The sequence below is a fragment of the Grus americana genome, chromosome 1 (assembly GCF_028858705.1).
Source record: "Grus americana isolate bGruAme1 chromosome 1, bGruAme1.mat, whole genome shotgun sequence".
Lineage (NCBI taxonomy): Eukaryota > Metazoa > Chordata > Aves > Gruiformes > Gruidae > Grus > Grus americana.
In genome coordinates, this window is record NC_072852.1 from 53,301,221 (window position 1) to 53,318,862 (window position 17,642).

General features: G+C 43.0%; 1 protein-coding gene across 15 annotated transcripts in view; it reads right to left on the reverse strand.

Annotated features, from left to right (window-relative positions):
• Positions 1–17,642, reverse strand: part of ANKS1B (ankyrin repeat and sterile alpha motif domain containing 1B) — a 447,444-nt gene that overhangs the window by 34,717 nt on the left and 395,085 nt on the right. For 8 of the 15 annotated variants that reach the window (XM_054812811.1, XM_054812806.1, XM_054812804.1 and 5 more), the window contains 2 exons: positions 14,429–14,608; positions 514–588 (listed from right to left, as the gene is read on the reverse strand). In XM_054812811.1, coding sequence (XP_054668786.1) covers positions 514–588; positions 14,429–14,608 — 255 coding nt within the window. The remainder of the gene's footprint in view (positions 1–513; positions 589–14,428; positions 14,609–17,642) is intronic. The other 7 variants (XM_054812805.1, XM_054812810.1, XM_054812813.1 and 4 more) reach the window with 2 other exon arrangements.

Sequence of the window (17,642 nt, forward strand, 5' to 3'; positions counted from 1 at the left end):
GATCGCCAGGTTTGCTCTCACGTGCGCAGCACATGTGACTCGGTCACAGAAACGATGAAAGTTCAGAGCACCATCAACGTTACCTCTTAATTCCCCAAAAGTGCCTCTGCAAACAACGGCGTGTTCCTCAGCTAGGCAAAGCCTACAGATTAACACAGAAAGGGCAGCACAACACACTGTGGGGGTGAAACTGTGCAAACCGAGCTGTTTACACGGTTTCTCGCTTTGGAAAAGTGAGCGAATGAAAACATCAGGAACAGAAGTCAAAGCTCCCCCCGAGCGAGACTGCTGCTGGCAATCCCCTCACGTCCTGTATGTACACCATACAGCCAACAGATGCCAACCACACGGCACAATACACGGATGCGCGCACACATAATCCCAAAAGAGGGCGGACAAGGTACGAACTTTTTTTTTTTGTCATTTCAGCGACGTGACACCCGTAGATAACACCACGGCAACAGACTGTACATCCATAGAGTGACAACATAGCCATTTATCACTGTATCTTACATTATGAACCTGATGAATCGATGAGAAAGGATATCCTGCATTCTGGTTGGTCCAGATCTCACAGACAGAGGACTGCTAATATAAACAGAAAACTACATCTCATCTTGTAAATATTAATGCACCGCAACTGCCAAAAGGCAAGAATAATTAAGAAAAGGCTTGCAATAACATTGAAGAAGGAAATAAAACAGCTGTTAAAAGTAATTTTTTATTTATTTGCTGACAAAATATTTTCGGACTGACTGGAAGGAAGCATAGCTTATTCAGAGACTTTAGAAGAGGTTTCAAACTGTGAGTACAAGAAAACAATTTAGTCAGAAGTGCTGGTGATGTAAAGAGATAAAGTTATGCAGGCATAAACAGAAAATGCAGAGAGCAGAAGAAATATTGGTTACTTTCAGGTTTTGGCAGGGAAGAAGTTTGAAGTCAACATCCCAATTAAATTTTGAGATTTGAATCTCTCTCTGTTGGAGGGAGAGAGGAAGGGAAAAATCTGGCAATGCAGTCAACAGGAAAAATACGTTTCTTTGTAACAATTACCAGAAAAGAATGCAGTGCGATTAAGTGAAGCAGTTGCCCACCATCTCCTTCCAACAACAGTTCCTTTGCATACAAAGATACAGATAATATTACCTTTGGTATTGACCACGACTCCGCTGTATAAATGAAAGGTTTCGGTCTACCTTCTATGTTATTTTACAAATAGTCTGTAGTAGCAAAGCAAAGTAAGCATAGTGTAGCATCTCTAGCAAAAGCAACAGAACTAGGCAAGCATGGCATTCACCAGCATCTTTGACATATTTCCTTGTTTGGACACTCATCAAGAAAGCATCTGTGACACCTCAGCAAAAGCTAAGATAACATTTTACAGTAGCCAAGCAACTAAAACAAAGCATCAGACGTAGGATCTGCCCACAGTATCTTCGGCAGGCAGCAACAAAAGGCAATAGACACGCATGAAAAATGCAATTGCAGCATCCAAAATAGATAGCAAGTAATATATCAGTAATTTAACAACAGCAAGAATGTGCATTGCTGGTTCTTGTCAGCAGCAGCAGGAATTTAGCACCGATGCTCAAAACAACCCAAAGAAGTGCAACTCTTCTTAGAAATATGCCTCTTGCTCTTACCTTTTGTAGCCTGAACCCTGGCTGCCTGGCTGGTGGCAGACTAGGTTATCACTTCTGGTTACTGTCAGGGCAGGCTGGCATCCTCTGGACTGACTACAGAGCGCTGCCAGACAGGCTGGTGGCTGCCTAACGTTGTTAATTGTCCCTTATTTGCTTCAGGACTTGAAATGCATGAGCACACATCCCTTCCCTCCACTTCAGTAATTCTTAAACTTTCATGTATCTGGTTAATTTCTTCTCCCCCATCTTGTTTTTGAAGTTATTTGCTTCTCCTTCGTGATGCGCAGGGCTCTGTATTTTGATAGCATTAGGTAATAAAAACACTGACTTTGGTTCACAGTCTTCTACATCATCCTCTGCAACTTGCTACAAAGCAGTCCTCCTCCATGTGACGAACACGTACTCTCAGTGCAAGGCCGGTAACAAACACCGCTCCAGCTACTTCTGCTGTGCCATTTTTAAGACATTGCACTAGTTGGCACCAATGACCTTTTTTTCTGTATGTCAAGCAAACTGACTTCCGGATGGTCCGGCCACGCTCATCACTGTGATGCCTACGTTTGTTTGCCTCGGGGGAATCCTGAATGGGAATTTGTGGCAGGAGGCTGTGCCTCTGCTTTTCAAGAGAAGAGTAAAAAAGAAGGCATTTCCATGCCAGGTGCAGCATCCCCAAGCATCTGGTAATCAAGAAAACATACTGCAGTGCTATTTGGACACACTTGCTGAGGTCCAGAAAGGAGTAAGGTAAGGCAGCGTGGTACTGTATGCTAGCAGACGTTTTTTTTCTCCCTGGGGCTAGAGGTGCCGGCACGGGGTTGCCGTGATGCTGTCATACCGTACAACCGGTTGTCACCATCTTGGTATTCTGGAGACAAAGGTGTTTCCTTAAATCTGGCCCCTCCCGACGACTTGCCTTTAGGGAGCGGTGTGGGGCCTCGGCGGGATGAGCCGGGAGCCGGTGCCCGTCCCCGCACAGCAGAGGCGTGGGGGGCTCTCCCGGCAGCGCTGCCTCAGCCGCAGAGCGGCACGGCTGCCGCGCTGACACAGCGATGCTGCGATAGCGGCCCTACCGTGCCGCAGCATGGAAATGCATAAATACACCGGACACATCTATCGGCTGCTTTGCTGCTAACTCAGAAACAGGTAACGTGACGCTGCAGTAAGTGTGTATGCAAGCTTTAAGTTGCACCATTTAAAAAAAAGGGCAGAGAATCAATCCTTTCTTACATACGCTGCTCCTCCCTCCCCAGCTCATCGTCTCCCTAACTTAAACTCACGGGTTAGCCCACCCCCTCCAAGAGCTGGGAGCTCTCAATTTGGTGACCTTGTCTGACTGGGGGTATTCACACCTATGTATTTCACCTTCCTCTTTCACAGGTTAAAGCAGCAGGAGATAGGCTGTCTTCAACCCCTTTCATAAACGAAGGGAAGCCCTTCTCATTATTTTTAATTCTTTGGAGAAAGAAGAGTGCGTAAAAGCAGATGTTTGGAGCACTCACCTGTGAGAGACAAACTCTGGGTCCAGGTCTCTGCTCCAAGGACTGTTCAAGTGAACTGCCCCCATCACACAGACTACCTTGGGAATTAAAGGTTTGGAAGATCTAGGATTAAGCTAAATCATCTTTAAATACAGGTGACTTGATTTATTAAATCAATAATAAATCAAGAGGACCAGCAGAGACTGAGAATCTCCCACGACTATAAACGCCCAGTCAGAAGGGCAGCAATGCAGAACTCATTACTCAGTTCTGCACTCATTAATGTTTGAATGACTAAGATACTGAAATGCAGTACAGAAGGAACATTAATTTTATGGAAGGTAATGAATTCAAATTCAGAAACCACTCTTTTCCTTGCACCACTGTAAAAATATTTAGCATTTACTATATACATATTTTATGTCTTCAAAGTGCTGAAATTTTTAATGAATTATGAAATCCCCAGGAGAAGTACTTAACGTTGCATACCCTTGTGCTGAAGAGGAAAGAACCAAGCAAAGGAAAAAGGTTAAGTGAGTATCTGAGGCCAGAAAATAGGCAGTAGGAGGGAGAATTGGGATTAGGCTTCAAACACTCATAATTTTCAGCTCCCAAAACATATGCCCTCAAAAAGAAGGAAAAGAATTCAATCTGTGCATGCACTTCCACTGTAATAACTACAAATACACTTGGGCACTTAATACCACTGACGCAGAGGTTCTGTGAAAAAGAGAGTTTAACAAAGAACATTTTCCTAAGTAATATGGTAAAGAAGAGCAAAAAAATAGCATCAGCTATTGCCTGATTAGTATCAAACATGCGTTTAGCTTATTCTTCCCAAAAGATAAATGCGTATGAGTAACATCGCAACAAGAATCTGCTAACATGATGCCACCTTTTTGTGATAGCTATAGATGTCCCATGCATGAAAGATTTCCCCGTCTAGTCACCGTGGGATACAACTCTGATGGGCAGGAGGGGCAAAGGAAAGGAAAGGGAACGGCCAGCTCTGCGCTGCTCCTGCCATCTGCCACCCATGATACAGGTGGTTGGTTAATGGTGCGAGAGCAGGGGAGAGAGGTGCGGCTCCACGTTACCTGCTCTCCACTCATCCATCTCCCTTCCCAGCAATCCCAGTTCTGATATGGTCTCCTGATCATTTTACGACTGTTTTTTAGAAGAATTAAGGACTTTTGCACTTCTCCTATTTAACTTAACCTGCTTGCTTTCAAGAAAACGCACTCACATAAGAAATAATATTTCTTCTCGCTAACTTCTGTGACAGAAGACCATAGGGCATAATTCAGACAGCTGTTGTAAAGTCAGCAGCAAATCATGTTACAAAGTGCTTGCACATTTCCATCTGCTTCAAGTCTTTCTAATTACTCAGATATTTCCTGGAAAAGCTGTAGGACAGTACATATACGGGTCTTCAAGGTTGTGGGCTGTGTTGGAGAAAACTTAAGTGTTTCATAAGGTGAACAAAATTATCTAAGGAGAACTTACTTTAGGCTTCATCCCTACAGACAGGGAAGACTTGGTTGATAATGTCAAGACAGAAAACAACTGTACTGAAAGTGATCACAAACCAGTAAGACTGATCATGGAAATGACACACTTTCTAAGGAGAGGAAAGGAGGAAAGCAACAGAAAAGAATACCTGGACAATGTATGCAGAAGGAGCAGGAGCTGGGTGGAAGGCAGTCCTGATGTATTCAGCACAGCTCATTGAACTTCATTTGATGGCACTTCAGGAGATGTCAAAGATTTACCTAAACTAGGAGCAATTATCCTCAGAAACTCATAGAAGATACTGAAAGGACCAAAGAAGGGCTAAAAGAATATTTAAGACAGGAGAGAAGGAAGATTCAGAAAGTTATAGCCAGCCTAACTGCAGGGACCTGCAAGTTACTAGAAATGTTGTTTACAAATACAGTCACTATCCTCTGGTCCTCGTGGCCTATGAGACCTTCCGACATTGCTCCTGGCCACCTGCAATAAACACTTAGGAATATGTGTGTATATCTATGTATATATTACTGAAGACAACAAAGAAAAAACATAATATTGCCTGTCATGTGTTTACCTGAGACAACTTCTATGAAAAGTTCAAGATGTTTATAATGAGGTTGTTCAGTATGAATCACCTCAGATCAAATTTCCTTCCTTTCTTGGAAAACTGGCTGACTAAATCAGCTGCAGCAAGGAGAAGCACAGCAGGACTTGGACACTGACTGTGCCACTCCTAAGGTGGCGACACGTGACGTGCCCCATACACAAACTACCTTGAGTCAAAATGCAGTAGTTGCACAAGAAGTTGAAATGCACATTTAGAGAATAATTACTGGTATTTAAGCACAACTGGACTGGAACACGTCAAGGCAATCTGCATTTACCTGCTCCATGCAGTGGCTTGGAGGAGAGCTCAGGCTCTCTGGGGAAAATCCAGGAGTCCCGGAGTCAAGAACTTTCCAGAACAGGGTAAGGACTGAAAATGGATTTGATGAACTACAGAAATCAGTCAGATTAAATTCAGTAAGACAAGAATATTCCTTGGGAATGCAAGATTAAATATATAAATAAAATAGCACATAAATTAGGAGAGCAATTTAACAGGGTGGTGGGGTGAGGACACAAAAAGACCTGGAAGTTTTAGTATACTTCAAATTAAATACAGCAGTCTTGCAAAAGAATAAGCAAATAAATCACAGGATAATTCAGGCTGGAAGGGAGCTCAAGAAATTTCCATTTCAAGCCTAGCTCAAAGCAGGAGCAGCTGTGAGATGAGACCAGGTTGCTCAGGGCTTCATCCAGTCCAGTCTTGAAAACCTCCAAGGACAGAGACTGGACAGCCTCTCTGAGCAACCTGTCCTCATGGGACAGAGGTTTCTCTCGCAATCCCATCAGCACGTCTCCTCTTTCAGTTTTTGCACCTAAAGTCACCTTTTCTCCAGCTAGCCCTGGTCCCCCAGCCTCTCCTCGGAGGGCAAGTGTCCCTGCCCCCAACCACCTTGGTGGCTCTTTGCTGAACTCCCCTCTCCGAAATAAAAAATGAGGCATTTAATGAAAGTAGCATATTCTAACACATGGGAAAGAACTTTTGTGCCATACGCAGCCACCAGCGAGGTTTCACGTGGGGCGGCGTCCAGTTTTAGCCACTGCACTTCAAGGAGGATGGAGGCACACTGAGGGAATCCAGGAGAGTAACGACAACAAACACAAGTCTAGAAAACACCAGGACATGGCCCTGGTTAGGTAAACGCGGGTCCCCAGTGGTCTGTTCACCCTTGAGCTGGTCTAAAAAGTCTGTTGGTGACTCCTGATCTCCTGCTGCCTTCTCCACCTCTCCCCGGCAAGGCTCGCCCTCTCTCGCGCTGCCACGTTGCAGAGCCGGTGCATGGGGAGAAGAGGAGCTGCTGAACACAACCTCTGGGCTTATTCCCCCGCCGCCTCTTCCGCTGTCTCACCACAGGGGTGAGCCTCGGGAAATCGTTCCCATCCCCTCACACTGCAGCCCCAGCGAGGCGCAGAGGGAAGGAGAGAAACAGCAGCAAACCCCGCTCCCTCTGATGCACATTATCTAACTCGCTAACTGTAATTCAGCCTAGCTCCAGAAATGAGGAGAATTTTGGATCAAATCCCAGAAAAATCACTCTTGGCATGGCGAACAATCTTTAAAGGTACAACAGCTGAAAGAAACAAATGAAAATCGGATGAATGGGGCTGTCTGGACCCTTTTGTAATCGTCACTCCAAATGTTTTAGGCCTGTGGGAGAGCAGTTGTGCTGTCTCAATAGATATTGCTTCCCTGAATGTTCCCAGAGCTCTGGGGATAGCTTGTCTTACCGGCAGGAATAATCGCAGATCCTCCTTTGAAAACAACAACTTCAGAGATGGAGAGTGAAATTTGAAATTAGTATTTCTTTTAGAGAAGCAGAAATTAGAAATAACACTTCTTATTAGAATAAGTATATCTGTTTTGCATGGGTATATTTCTTTTGCTTCTCCTGAAAACACTTTACATGAAGTACTTCCAGAAAATCACCTGCCGTCTTGGAACAGCTTTCTTGCAGGCAGGCAGTGGGTGACAGGTGTGAGCAGCGACGCAACGCTCCAGGTCAGTGTGCCCTGTCAGCAGCTCCCCGCGAGGTTTCACAAGAAGGTGCGTGCCACGGCCAGCACACCCCAGGAAGGGGGATGGCTGGCCCAGGACCACAGCGAGCCTGCAAAGACTGTCCCCTCCATCCAGCGGCAGGGCGAGAAGGAAAGCCAACCTTCATGCCAGGGTTGATGCTCTAGGTCCTGTGCACCTCCACCTCTTCCTCCACGCAGAGCCATTCTTTGCACATCTTCCTCTGACGAGAAAAGACTGATAACACCACAACTGCGCTTCTCTGTCGCCCAGCTGACACCCTCCTTCATGTGATGGCCATCTCTGACAGGCAGGCAGTTTTCATTTGATTTCGATCCAGTAACCCAGGAGTTGGGTTCCTGCTGGAGAGGACTGACTTGAGGGTCTTCCCAGCGGTTTGCTAAGGCTGCCCTGCCCGGCTCCGGGAGGTGCAGCTTCACAGCCGCGGCTCTGGCCCCGCCACCCGGGGTGAGCAGCCAAGCCTCTTCACATTGACAGCACCCCTTCGGCTGGTGCTGCCAGCTACCAGTGCACCCCAGCCTTTTAGCCTTGCACAGAGGATACAAACTTCTGGAAAAATATCACCAATAAAGATTATGAGACTTTGGTCCCTGAACATTAGGTACAGGTATCTACACTTTAGCCAAAAAAACCACAACAAAATGGGCTCTTTCAGAAGAGCACCCCAAACTCTAAATACAATTTTCTTCCAGCAGCTCAAAAATGTATATGTTAGATATTAAAATTCAGCTTTGACTCTGAAATATTCAGATTTTCAATAAGAATAGTTTATTTGACAGTAGAAACTACCTCATCTTCTCCATTTTTCATATAATCCTCCTCCATTTTTCATACAATCTTTCAAATGTAGAGCTTCTAGCTCACAAGACTGAGTGTGAAAAACAGTAAATTAATAAAGAACATCTGTCTCCATCTTGAAAGAACATCTGTCCCCTTCTTGGTGTAGTATTTATGGCTTTAGTTTGGATCATTAATACCAAATATAGAAGCAGCTTCCTTAATTCCATATGCTGAAGCAGCATGTAGGTATGATCCACATCCCACGACTTTTATTTCTAAAATGTGAGCTTCTCTAACATTCTTGAAAAAATTGTATCTTTCTATTCAGGCAGAAATTACTTAGATTTTTCATAATGTCTTTATCAGTTTACTTGTCCATTAAATACACAATACTCAAGCGATTTACAGATGAAAGTTTGCTGAAATTTACAGTTCAAGACAGAGCCCTCTATGGCATTAATATCTATCTGAATTAAAGACGACTGTCAGCAACATCTATACCACGCAATAAAAATAGATTCAGTCAAGCATTTTTCTTTTGATGTCAAACTGAAGGTCTTCATAGTTCCGTCATCTTTCTGTATTAAAAATAAAATGCACCTAAAAATATGAACCTTAGAGCATTTTGTTTGGATTTTCCATACTTGTCTTTAAAATGGCTGTCAATTCATCCTCACAACATACACTATTTTATGCTTATAAAAAAAGGAAGTGAGAAACCTTAGAAATAACAACAGAATGAAATAATCAAGACAACCATATTTTTGTATTTATTGCTTCTTAAATCTACTAGTAAAGGATTCTGTTATTTCACCAGCAATTTCAACCATTGATAAAACCCATTCTTCATTGCTTCTTAGATAATCTCATTTTACACACCAATATTCTCCTGGGCATATTTTCCTTCATTCACCATAATCTTTAAATCCTTCCAAAGCAGAGAAGGAGACAGGAAAACAAACAGGAAACAAGCAAATAAAAAAAGTCATACTGTGGTTAAAACTTAAAAACCTAAAGGTGAGTCTTATGAGACAGGAGTTTTATTTTTGGCTCCTTCAAACTCTCAGTGTCATCTTAGCCGACCTGCAACATCCCTGTACCTCAGCTTTCTGAGCTGTAAAATGAAAAACATGATTTTAAGCCACATGGCCCTACAGTGCACTGGAAATATGAATGCATTAGTGTCCTGGTTTCCACTGGGATAGAGTTAAATTTTCTTACTAGCAGCTGGTATAGTGCTGTGTTTTGGATTTGGGATGAAAACAGTGTTGATTAACACACTGATGTTTTTAGTTGTTGCCAAGCAGTCAAGGACTTTTCAGCTTCTCATACTGGCCTGACAACGAGAAGGCGGGGGGGACCCAAGAAGCTGGGAGGGGACACAGCCAGGACAGCGGACCCACACTGGCCAAAGGGATATTCCATACCATATGATGTCATGCTCTGTATATAGCTGGGGGGTGGGCTGGGACGCAGGGCAGCTTGGGGTCTTGCTGAGCATTGACTTCAGGTGGTGAGAAATTGTGCTGTTCATCACTTGTATATTCTTTATTATTGTCATTATTGTTGTTATTATCATCATCATCATCTTCCTCTTCTGTCCTATTAAACTGTCTTTATCTCAACCCGTGAATTTTACCTTCTTCTTTTTTATTCTCTCCCCAATCCTACTGGGGATGAGGGGAGGGAGCACACCGCTGTGTGGTTGTTTTAGCCGCCTGCCGGGTTAAACCACAACAGTTAGTATCTGTGAAGTAGTTGGAAGATACTACTGAGTTGAAGGCATTCTTTCAGAAAGCAGCAAAATTATTTCACAATTTTCCTATAAACCTGCCTTCGCTAAGTCTGTCTCTTGTTTTTATTACACTTTTCCTTTATTGTAGATAAAGGATCTCTGGTACTAACTCCATTTAAATGACTGTCTCCTGCATATCAATCCTAATCCTGCGATGAATTATTATATCTCGCAAAACAATGTTACAGGGCGGAATCCCAACAATCAGGGTAGCTTTATTTCAAACTTACTACCCAGTCATTACAACAACCTTACATTTAAGTTATCTTGTGTTTTAGAAAAAAATAAAATAGTAAGAGCCCTCAGACCATGGGGCTGAAGAACCCAGAAAGGCTTTCAAAATTAAATCTGGGTTCAGCATCTCTGGGAACAAACTTCTCCTGCCAGCCTTTGTGAATAATTTTTCCAACTCCCTGAGATCTTAAAGGATTCTCTTCCTTCCATGACAGCCCACTGGGGTGCCCCCCTTATGGGCTGTGACTGGGTTTATCCTACCAGAAAGCTTATTCTGACTCATTACCAGTTTCTTCTCCCAGAAGCAGACACAGCCCGGAGCTTTCCCCAGAGCCCTAAAGAGGCACCCGCCCACCACCTCCCAAAACGACAGACCTCTCCCATCTCAGGGTGCACCGCGGGTTCAGCCGTTTGGGAGAGCAGGCGGCAGCATCGGGGTGATGCCCGACCCAGCTCTGCTTCCGCAAGGAGCGGTGTGAGCAGAGGCGCTGCCCGGACCTCCCTGCCCGCCTGCTGTGGGCAGGATGCTTTCGGCCCTCGCTCCCGGCTCGGGGCAGGGTGCAGCGCTCTGAACGCCACGGCGAGAGGCTTTATAGACCACGGTGGCTAAAAGCACCGTATGTCACAGGCTGGAGCGATAAATAGCAACAGCCTCGGGGCTGGCAGTCTGGGATATGCTTGCATTTGGTACCTAAAGCTTCTCTGCTGCCTGGAGAATTATGAATCCTAAAGACCTGACATTTTAATGAACTTAGCTATGCTCCCTTTTAACTTCCAAAGTTCTTCCATGCAAATATTTTCTTTTTACCCCCTGCCTACCCCCCCATGATTTCAGCAGTGAATAAAGAACCCAATGCCTTCAACAGGACTCCTATTGATTTTGGTTCCAAAGTCCTTAGGCTTTGCCTGCATGATTTCAATTCTATTTTAAAGGTTTGGGCAATCTTAAGAACAACCTCAGCTATTGTAAACTACATTAATTTGATCATATTAATCTACAGTTTGCAGGCTCAGAATTCAACATCTGCAGTCAAAGATGATCCAGACTACTCAATCCTTTCTGGATTTTGTTCCCTTTTTTTTTGGAAAACAAACCATCTCAGAATCTTCTGTATTACCTTTTTGGAAGCTGTGATTTATCCAACCAGACGTGAAAGACTTTCAAAGTTGCACGACCAACTGGAGAGTTGGATGACCAAACCTATTCCAGCGGGGAACCTAAATTGGTTAGACCCATTGTTTATATTAGGATTTTCCCCTCTTAGGTCGCAAACAGTCTGCTAGGGAACTGTGAATGAAGGTACACGCTGGCCTTGACACAAAACCACCCACATTAAGTAAATTTAAATCACTGTTTCCTCCAGGAAACAAAGTGTTGTGTTACTTACAAGCAGATTTGATTCTGGTTTAGCGAATTGTTTAAACCCATTTAGCAGATCAAAGGAAAACAGATTTAAACTGATGTGCTCATTGTTTTAACAAACACTGGTTGGTATCCGTTGCAACGATTAACATGCTCGATGATTTCCACGTAAAAATTTAGTGAAAATGCAGGCCATAGTAAAGATGGAAATATCAGATCTCATCATTTTCTCAAAATAGCTTCGGATTTTAGATTTTAAATTGAGGCTAAAAATAGACTTATCCCAACATTTCTGAAACAAAATCAAGTTCACGAAAGCAATACCATGCATAAGCTCTCAACGCCACATTGGCCTCTCTCTTCAAGGCCATAAAAATACCCACCGATATCATCGTAAAGAACACACCTAAAACCCTTTGAAAGAAAATCACAGCTTCAAAGATGTCTTCATGACCATCTGTCTACTATAGCATCCAGTAAACATGCAGACTCATACAGCAGCATGCAAACAGCCTAGCAAAGAAAAGGTTAAGACAAAGAATATCCTCAAAGCAGCTCCAATAATCACTCTAGATTATTCTGTTTGTGAGAAGTATCCTAGCTGGAAAGCAGGAGTGGTATCAGCTCAGAAGATGTTGTTGATCTGACAAAAGCCAAAGGAACCTGCAAACTGCAAGGAGGAAGCTGCTGGATAAAACATGGAGCAGAAGGCTCGTGTTAAGAATCAGCTGGATCACCTTTATTTCCCAGAAATAATTATTTTACCTTTACTTTCAAAGGGGCTTTGGGGGAAAAGATTGAAGGAAGTATGGTTCATTTTAGAAAAGCACATATTGCAAAAAAATAGATTTAAAAATCTATTTTTGGGCCAGAACGGTTGAAGAAATCCCTGATTAGCCTCTTAATGGGGTGAGTCCAATTTAGTGAGAATGATCACCAGAGGGAGTCATTGACTTTCCCATTAAAGTCAAAGGGAATTTTACATACATCAGGAGTGCAGAATTTGGGGGCAGAGCTGAGAAAGACTCCAAACAGATTGGAGTTCAGGGACTAACACAAAACACTGTTTTATGGATTTAATCTGAATCCATTTTCCCCTTTGGAGTCCCGAAGGATGACTGCTATATTCCACGGTGAAAGTTAGAGAGAAGGCACTGAAATCATTCATTCAGTTGGTACACAGTTCCACAAAAAAAAAAAAAAAAAAAAATCCCAGCACTTAATTGGTTTTAGTAGTGGTGTAGAGTAGTGTAAGTACTAACTACTCAGTTTTCTCTTTGGAGAGATGCAACATATCACAGTCCTTCTGGAAAAGTGATTTTTAACAGCCCAAAGAAAATCTCCAGGTGCTATACATAAGAGTGTGTCATACCTCTTGGGAATATCAGGACTTCAAACAGGAAAATAAAAGAGTGAAGAGGAGACAGGAAGAATTGTCAGTATGTTTTCTGGGGTTGTTTTTGGGTTTGGTTTGTTGGGGTTTTTTTTCAATGTTAGTGACTAGAAGAGGAAGTGAGAATAGGGATTTGTGAACCTAGTGAGAAAATGAACTAAGTAGATGAACCAGTCTACTCAGTCATGAGCAAGTGTGTATTTCATGCTCAAACACCTAAATTTCATGACCTTCAAATAAATATTTTCATGTTAAGAACTGGGCTTTTCTTTGCCAGACTTCAGTTCAACCTTGCTCTTGCCACAAAAGCCCAGCAGACTTTGGTTTGAAGACAAGCTCATTCACCAGGCAACCTTCCCCTTAATTCTGTACAATAAGATTATACAGCAGAAAATTAAGAGATTAAAAAAAGGCAAGAAAACAGCCCCACCCAACCAAATGCAATTTCACTTCCCTAGAAATGTCCTCCGAACAAATGGAATTCAATTTGTTTCTGTGTTCCCAGGTAACAGCAGCACCTTGTTTTGCTTGTTTATTCAATTACTTCTTCTTGTTCATGCAATTAGCTGAGAGACTGCAGCCTTTTGTTCATTACGTTAACCATAACGCAGTTATTTGCATAGCTGTTTCCATTTTGAGGCTGAATTTTGGATAGAGGCTCTATTTTGGGCTGTGGCAGGCAGAGAACCGCTGGGCAGCCTCGCGCAGGGCAGCATGCAGCAACCTGCTCCTTCGCGGAGACAGTCGCTCCAGGAACTGCACTGGCTTCTGACGGCATATCAAAGCCCTGTTTCCAACATGTGCTGTAAAGCACTGCGTGGCTTAAGACCTGGCTGTCTTTCATCATACGTGCCACCAAAAACCAGCTGAGTTCATCCTAAGGCATTTTTGCCCAAAGGCTGTCCAAGCTTAACTTTACTGCCCTTTAGAATGGTACGAGGCATCACTCTGGTCAACGTATGCTTGATTTAAAATTATCAATACCCATATTGTGGTTGGGTGGAAATTTAGAGATGGAGGCTTTCTTTCAAGAACAGTTTGATTTAATATCCAGTCGAGTCTAGTGCTGTTGCGATGCTCAATGAGTTGTTGCACAGTCAAATATTTTTTTTAAACACTCAAGATATATCCCCAGATCACAAAGTTTAGCAGAATGCTGACCCTCTCCATTAATAAATGCAGCAATCACACACACACCCCCGCCCCCCGTCCTCTGAGTTTCTGGGAGTGAACTGATATCAGCTTATTTTCATGTAGGTTGCTCAGAAATTGAGGAATCTGCAGCTTCTTACAGAAACAAGAGGCAGAGTCAGTGCCAGTGGGAGTCTGCATGCTCTGGTACGCAGCAGGCACCTTCATCTCAGCCTCCAGGCACCTAAACACCCCCAAAACTCTACCTCTCAGGAGAAACTGCACACCAACTTACACTATTTCAAATACAGAGAACTGGAACAGACAGTTTGGAAAAATTGTCAAGCTTTGTAGTTTACAATTCAGCCTTCATATATGACCCACAGCTACGGTTAGGATTAGCTCTGTAACCAACTGCAGCAAGGCGCAGCCTTTTAATGGCATCGTTTTAATCCTACCTGTGCCATCTGCCTCTCCAACTTTGACCGGGGAATATCATCAAAATAGTTTTCATTTCTTCTTCTCCTTGCATCGCCCTGCATGATAATGTGGGGAACGTCCAGGGAGCCACCAGTAGTGAAAGTGCTTTGGCTAAGTGATGGAGACAACTGAGGAGGAGTGTGGTTACCGCTGGGTTCCTGGACAGAGAGGAGAAAAGTGCAGCGTAAGAAGAACAGCATATTGCTGACTTCAAACCACGCATTTAAAAGTGGTTTCGAATTATTAATGATAAAAAAAATTAAGGAACAATTCCTGAAGTAGAGGTTACTGAGAACGAACATTTGAGGTTTGCTATCTAAGGTGCAGAGCCCATGTGGAAGGAAAAATAATCCACTATTTACATGAACTAGTGGCAAATTCCCTCTCCAAAACCTCCTTGTGTAATACATACTCCCTTCTAGGACTGCTAAAGAGATAAAACAGTGAGTTACTTCTTGTCAAGGTCCAAATAAAGCCATGATTTAGGACTAGCTATTTGTAAGATGAAATACATTCTCACCACTTCTGAGCAGCCACTCTGAGCAGTGGAAGTGTTTTGAAAGTGATGTGAACTCTAGCAACATCTCTTGCTGGAAAAAAGAAATGCACGAACATTTAAAAAATATAGACACTTTGTCTGCAATTTTTATAGGTCTTGCAGAACATCCATTTAACTTGAAGTAGTGGATATCAGAAACGAGCTAAATAACAATTCCTAGAATGCATGAAAGCATCAGAGTACAAATATTTTAACGGGCATTTCTTGTAATCTGTGCTGAACTGTGACCTTGTATCACTCAGTGTGCAGATACCACAGCAAATTGATACATGAACTCTATCTAATAAACAGCTAAACATGTCCTCCTGATCACACATTTTACCAGGATCTGCCACCACACTGGTTGCAGACACCCACTGTAATGTGTGTTTGGAAACGCCTGTTCTCATGCACATCACATCGCTTGTTCAAACACCAATTGCAAACACCGGTGCCCAGCTCCACCGTTCCACGCTGTCTTGGAGACTGCGATCAGCAGGAGCAGAGCTACGGTGAACCGGCCGGCCAGCCTGCGCACAGACCACCCCAGCGTGGACCCTACAGCACTGACAGAGCAGCTGGATGGGGAAACATCTTCCTCTCTCGTGATGTAGGTTACTGGGCTCAACTTATCTGACACTAGAGATTTCTCTGATAGTAAGTGCTTTGCAGGCAGAACGTAGTCAGGAGTGTGTTTGCACAGTGCAGACCTTGTTTAAATTACCTTTGCTGTAATACAATATTTCAGTACTGAACAACAAGAAGGGACTTGATGGTATTAAAGGAAGACCTACCCCAGTGTGCATGGAGGGTAAAAAAGACCCCATGCTTTTTCATTTAAAGAAAGAATTAAAGTGGATATTTCATGCATGATTACATTGAAGCAAACCTAATTCTGAAAAACATCAAGGTACTTTGCTCCATGCTGTTAAGAAACAAGATCTGGAGTAAGAAATCAGAGAGCTGTAATCTCTTCCAAACGGAAAAGAAAGCTGTAATTCTCTGTATGTATTCAAGTGGTAGTAACATCTGAGGTTAATATTTGAAGTGTAGGAGTCTATGTGACATTATTCCTTGCAATCACAGTAATGGATTAGTATTTTTCATGTTGGTTGACTAAAATCAGGGATATATAGTTGTTTAGTAACTTTAATTAACTGGGATTTTTTTTGTTTTTTAATTCTCTAGCTTTCCTATGATCTGAGGCAAGCACTTGACATTTCCCAGGGCAAAGAAAGGAGTGTTTTCCTCTTAGGAATAATCTTTTTCCCTCCTTCACAAAAATCCACCTACATTTGGCCCAGTTAAAAGCTTCTGAAAAGCTGTAGTCTGCACATGCTCAGAAGGTTTGGTGAGGCTTAATCTCTAAAACCTACCCTCCACGGGCCCAACTCCAACTAGATGATGCACACACCTCTGCCCCGAAAATAAATTGAGTACAAGGGCACCAAGCGAGCTCCAACCAGGCAGGTAACCTCCCTCTGCTCCAAATCACGATTCACCCACTGTTAGTAGACTGATAGGGCCATCAGCGCATCAAAGTGACAGATGACCGTGCAATGGAGATACAGATTCCAGCTCTCATCGAGCTTTTGATATTTTATCAAACTGCATATAAAGAGGAACTTCACTCAGAGATCTGTATTGGAAGATTGCTGGCAAGGCAATATAGACGAGAATTATAAAGTCAAGAAATAAAAGAATTACGGTGCTTCTGCATTATGGAACAGTATGTAATTGTATGATTTTTATGCTATTTTCTCAAAGTCGTCCTTCACAGCACAGATGGATCCTCAACTGTGCAGCATGTTGTCATATACGCAGCACTGTGTTATCATTAGTTATGGTGTAGTCAGTACTTTATTCTCACCTCGTTTCGTGGCCCCAAACCCCTTCCCTAAACTCTGTTCAAATCCTGCTCTGAAGATAGGATGACTAATATTGTCATTTTCGTGATGCTCGTAAGTGCTTTATAAATGCCAATCAATTTATTTTCCCCACACCCTGTGACTTCTGGCATTTTGTAATCACCACTTTAAGTGTGGGGGACCTGAGACACACAGAGAAAGGTTAAAAAATATCAGTCACTTTCAATGCCCAATTACAATATCTATTGCCTGATTTTCCAAGTGCTTGTATTCAAAACTCCACTTCTATTGATCTAATTTGCAGCACTGTGTGCTCAGCACTTGAATAAATCAGGCTCCAGACTCCAGTCAAATATGCAGAATGTTGGTAACATACAATTAGCAACTGTTTATGAGGCAATTACCTAAATAACTTACCAAGCGTTATCCAAGGGCTTTGTGGCAAAAGCAGGTGTAAATCTGTATTTTCATAGCTACAGCTATTCCTTTAATCATGAGTCTCTCTCTCACTCTTCCTTCATTCCTCTTCCTCACTCCAAACCCACTTTCTCATCATCTCCTTAACGAATCTGCAGACCAGGCATGGATGCCCATGCAGGTGCTATCATGTCCTTAGTGCTGTCAGTCAAGCAGGTATTCATATCATGTTTCCACCCTGTTGTGAACGCATGAATACATGCCCCACAGGGATGCCTGATCATATATTTCACTGCCGAAATCTGCTTTATCCCCACCTCTCAGTCCTGCCAGTCACATAAAGCTGGAACCAAACAGGTCAGGGCTGGC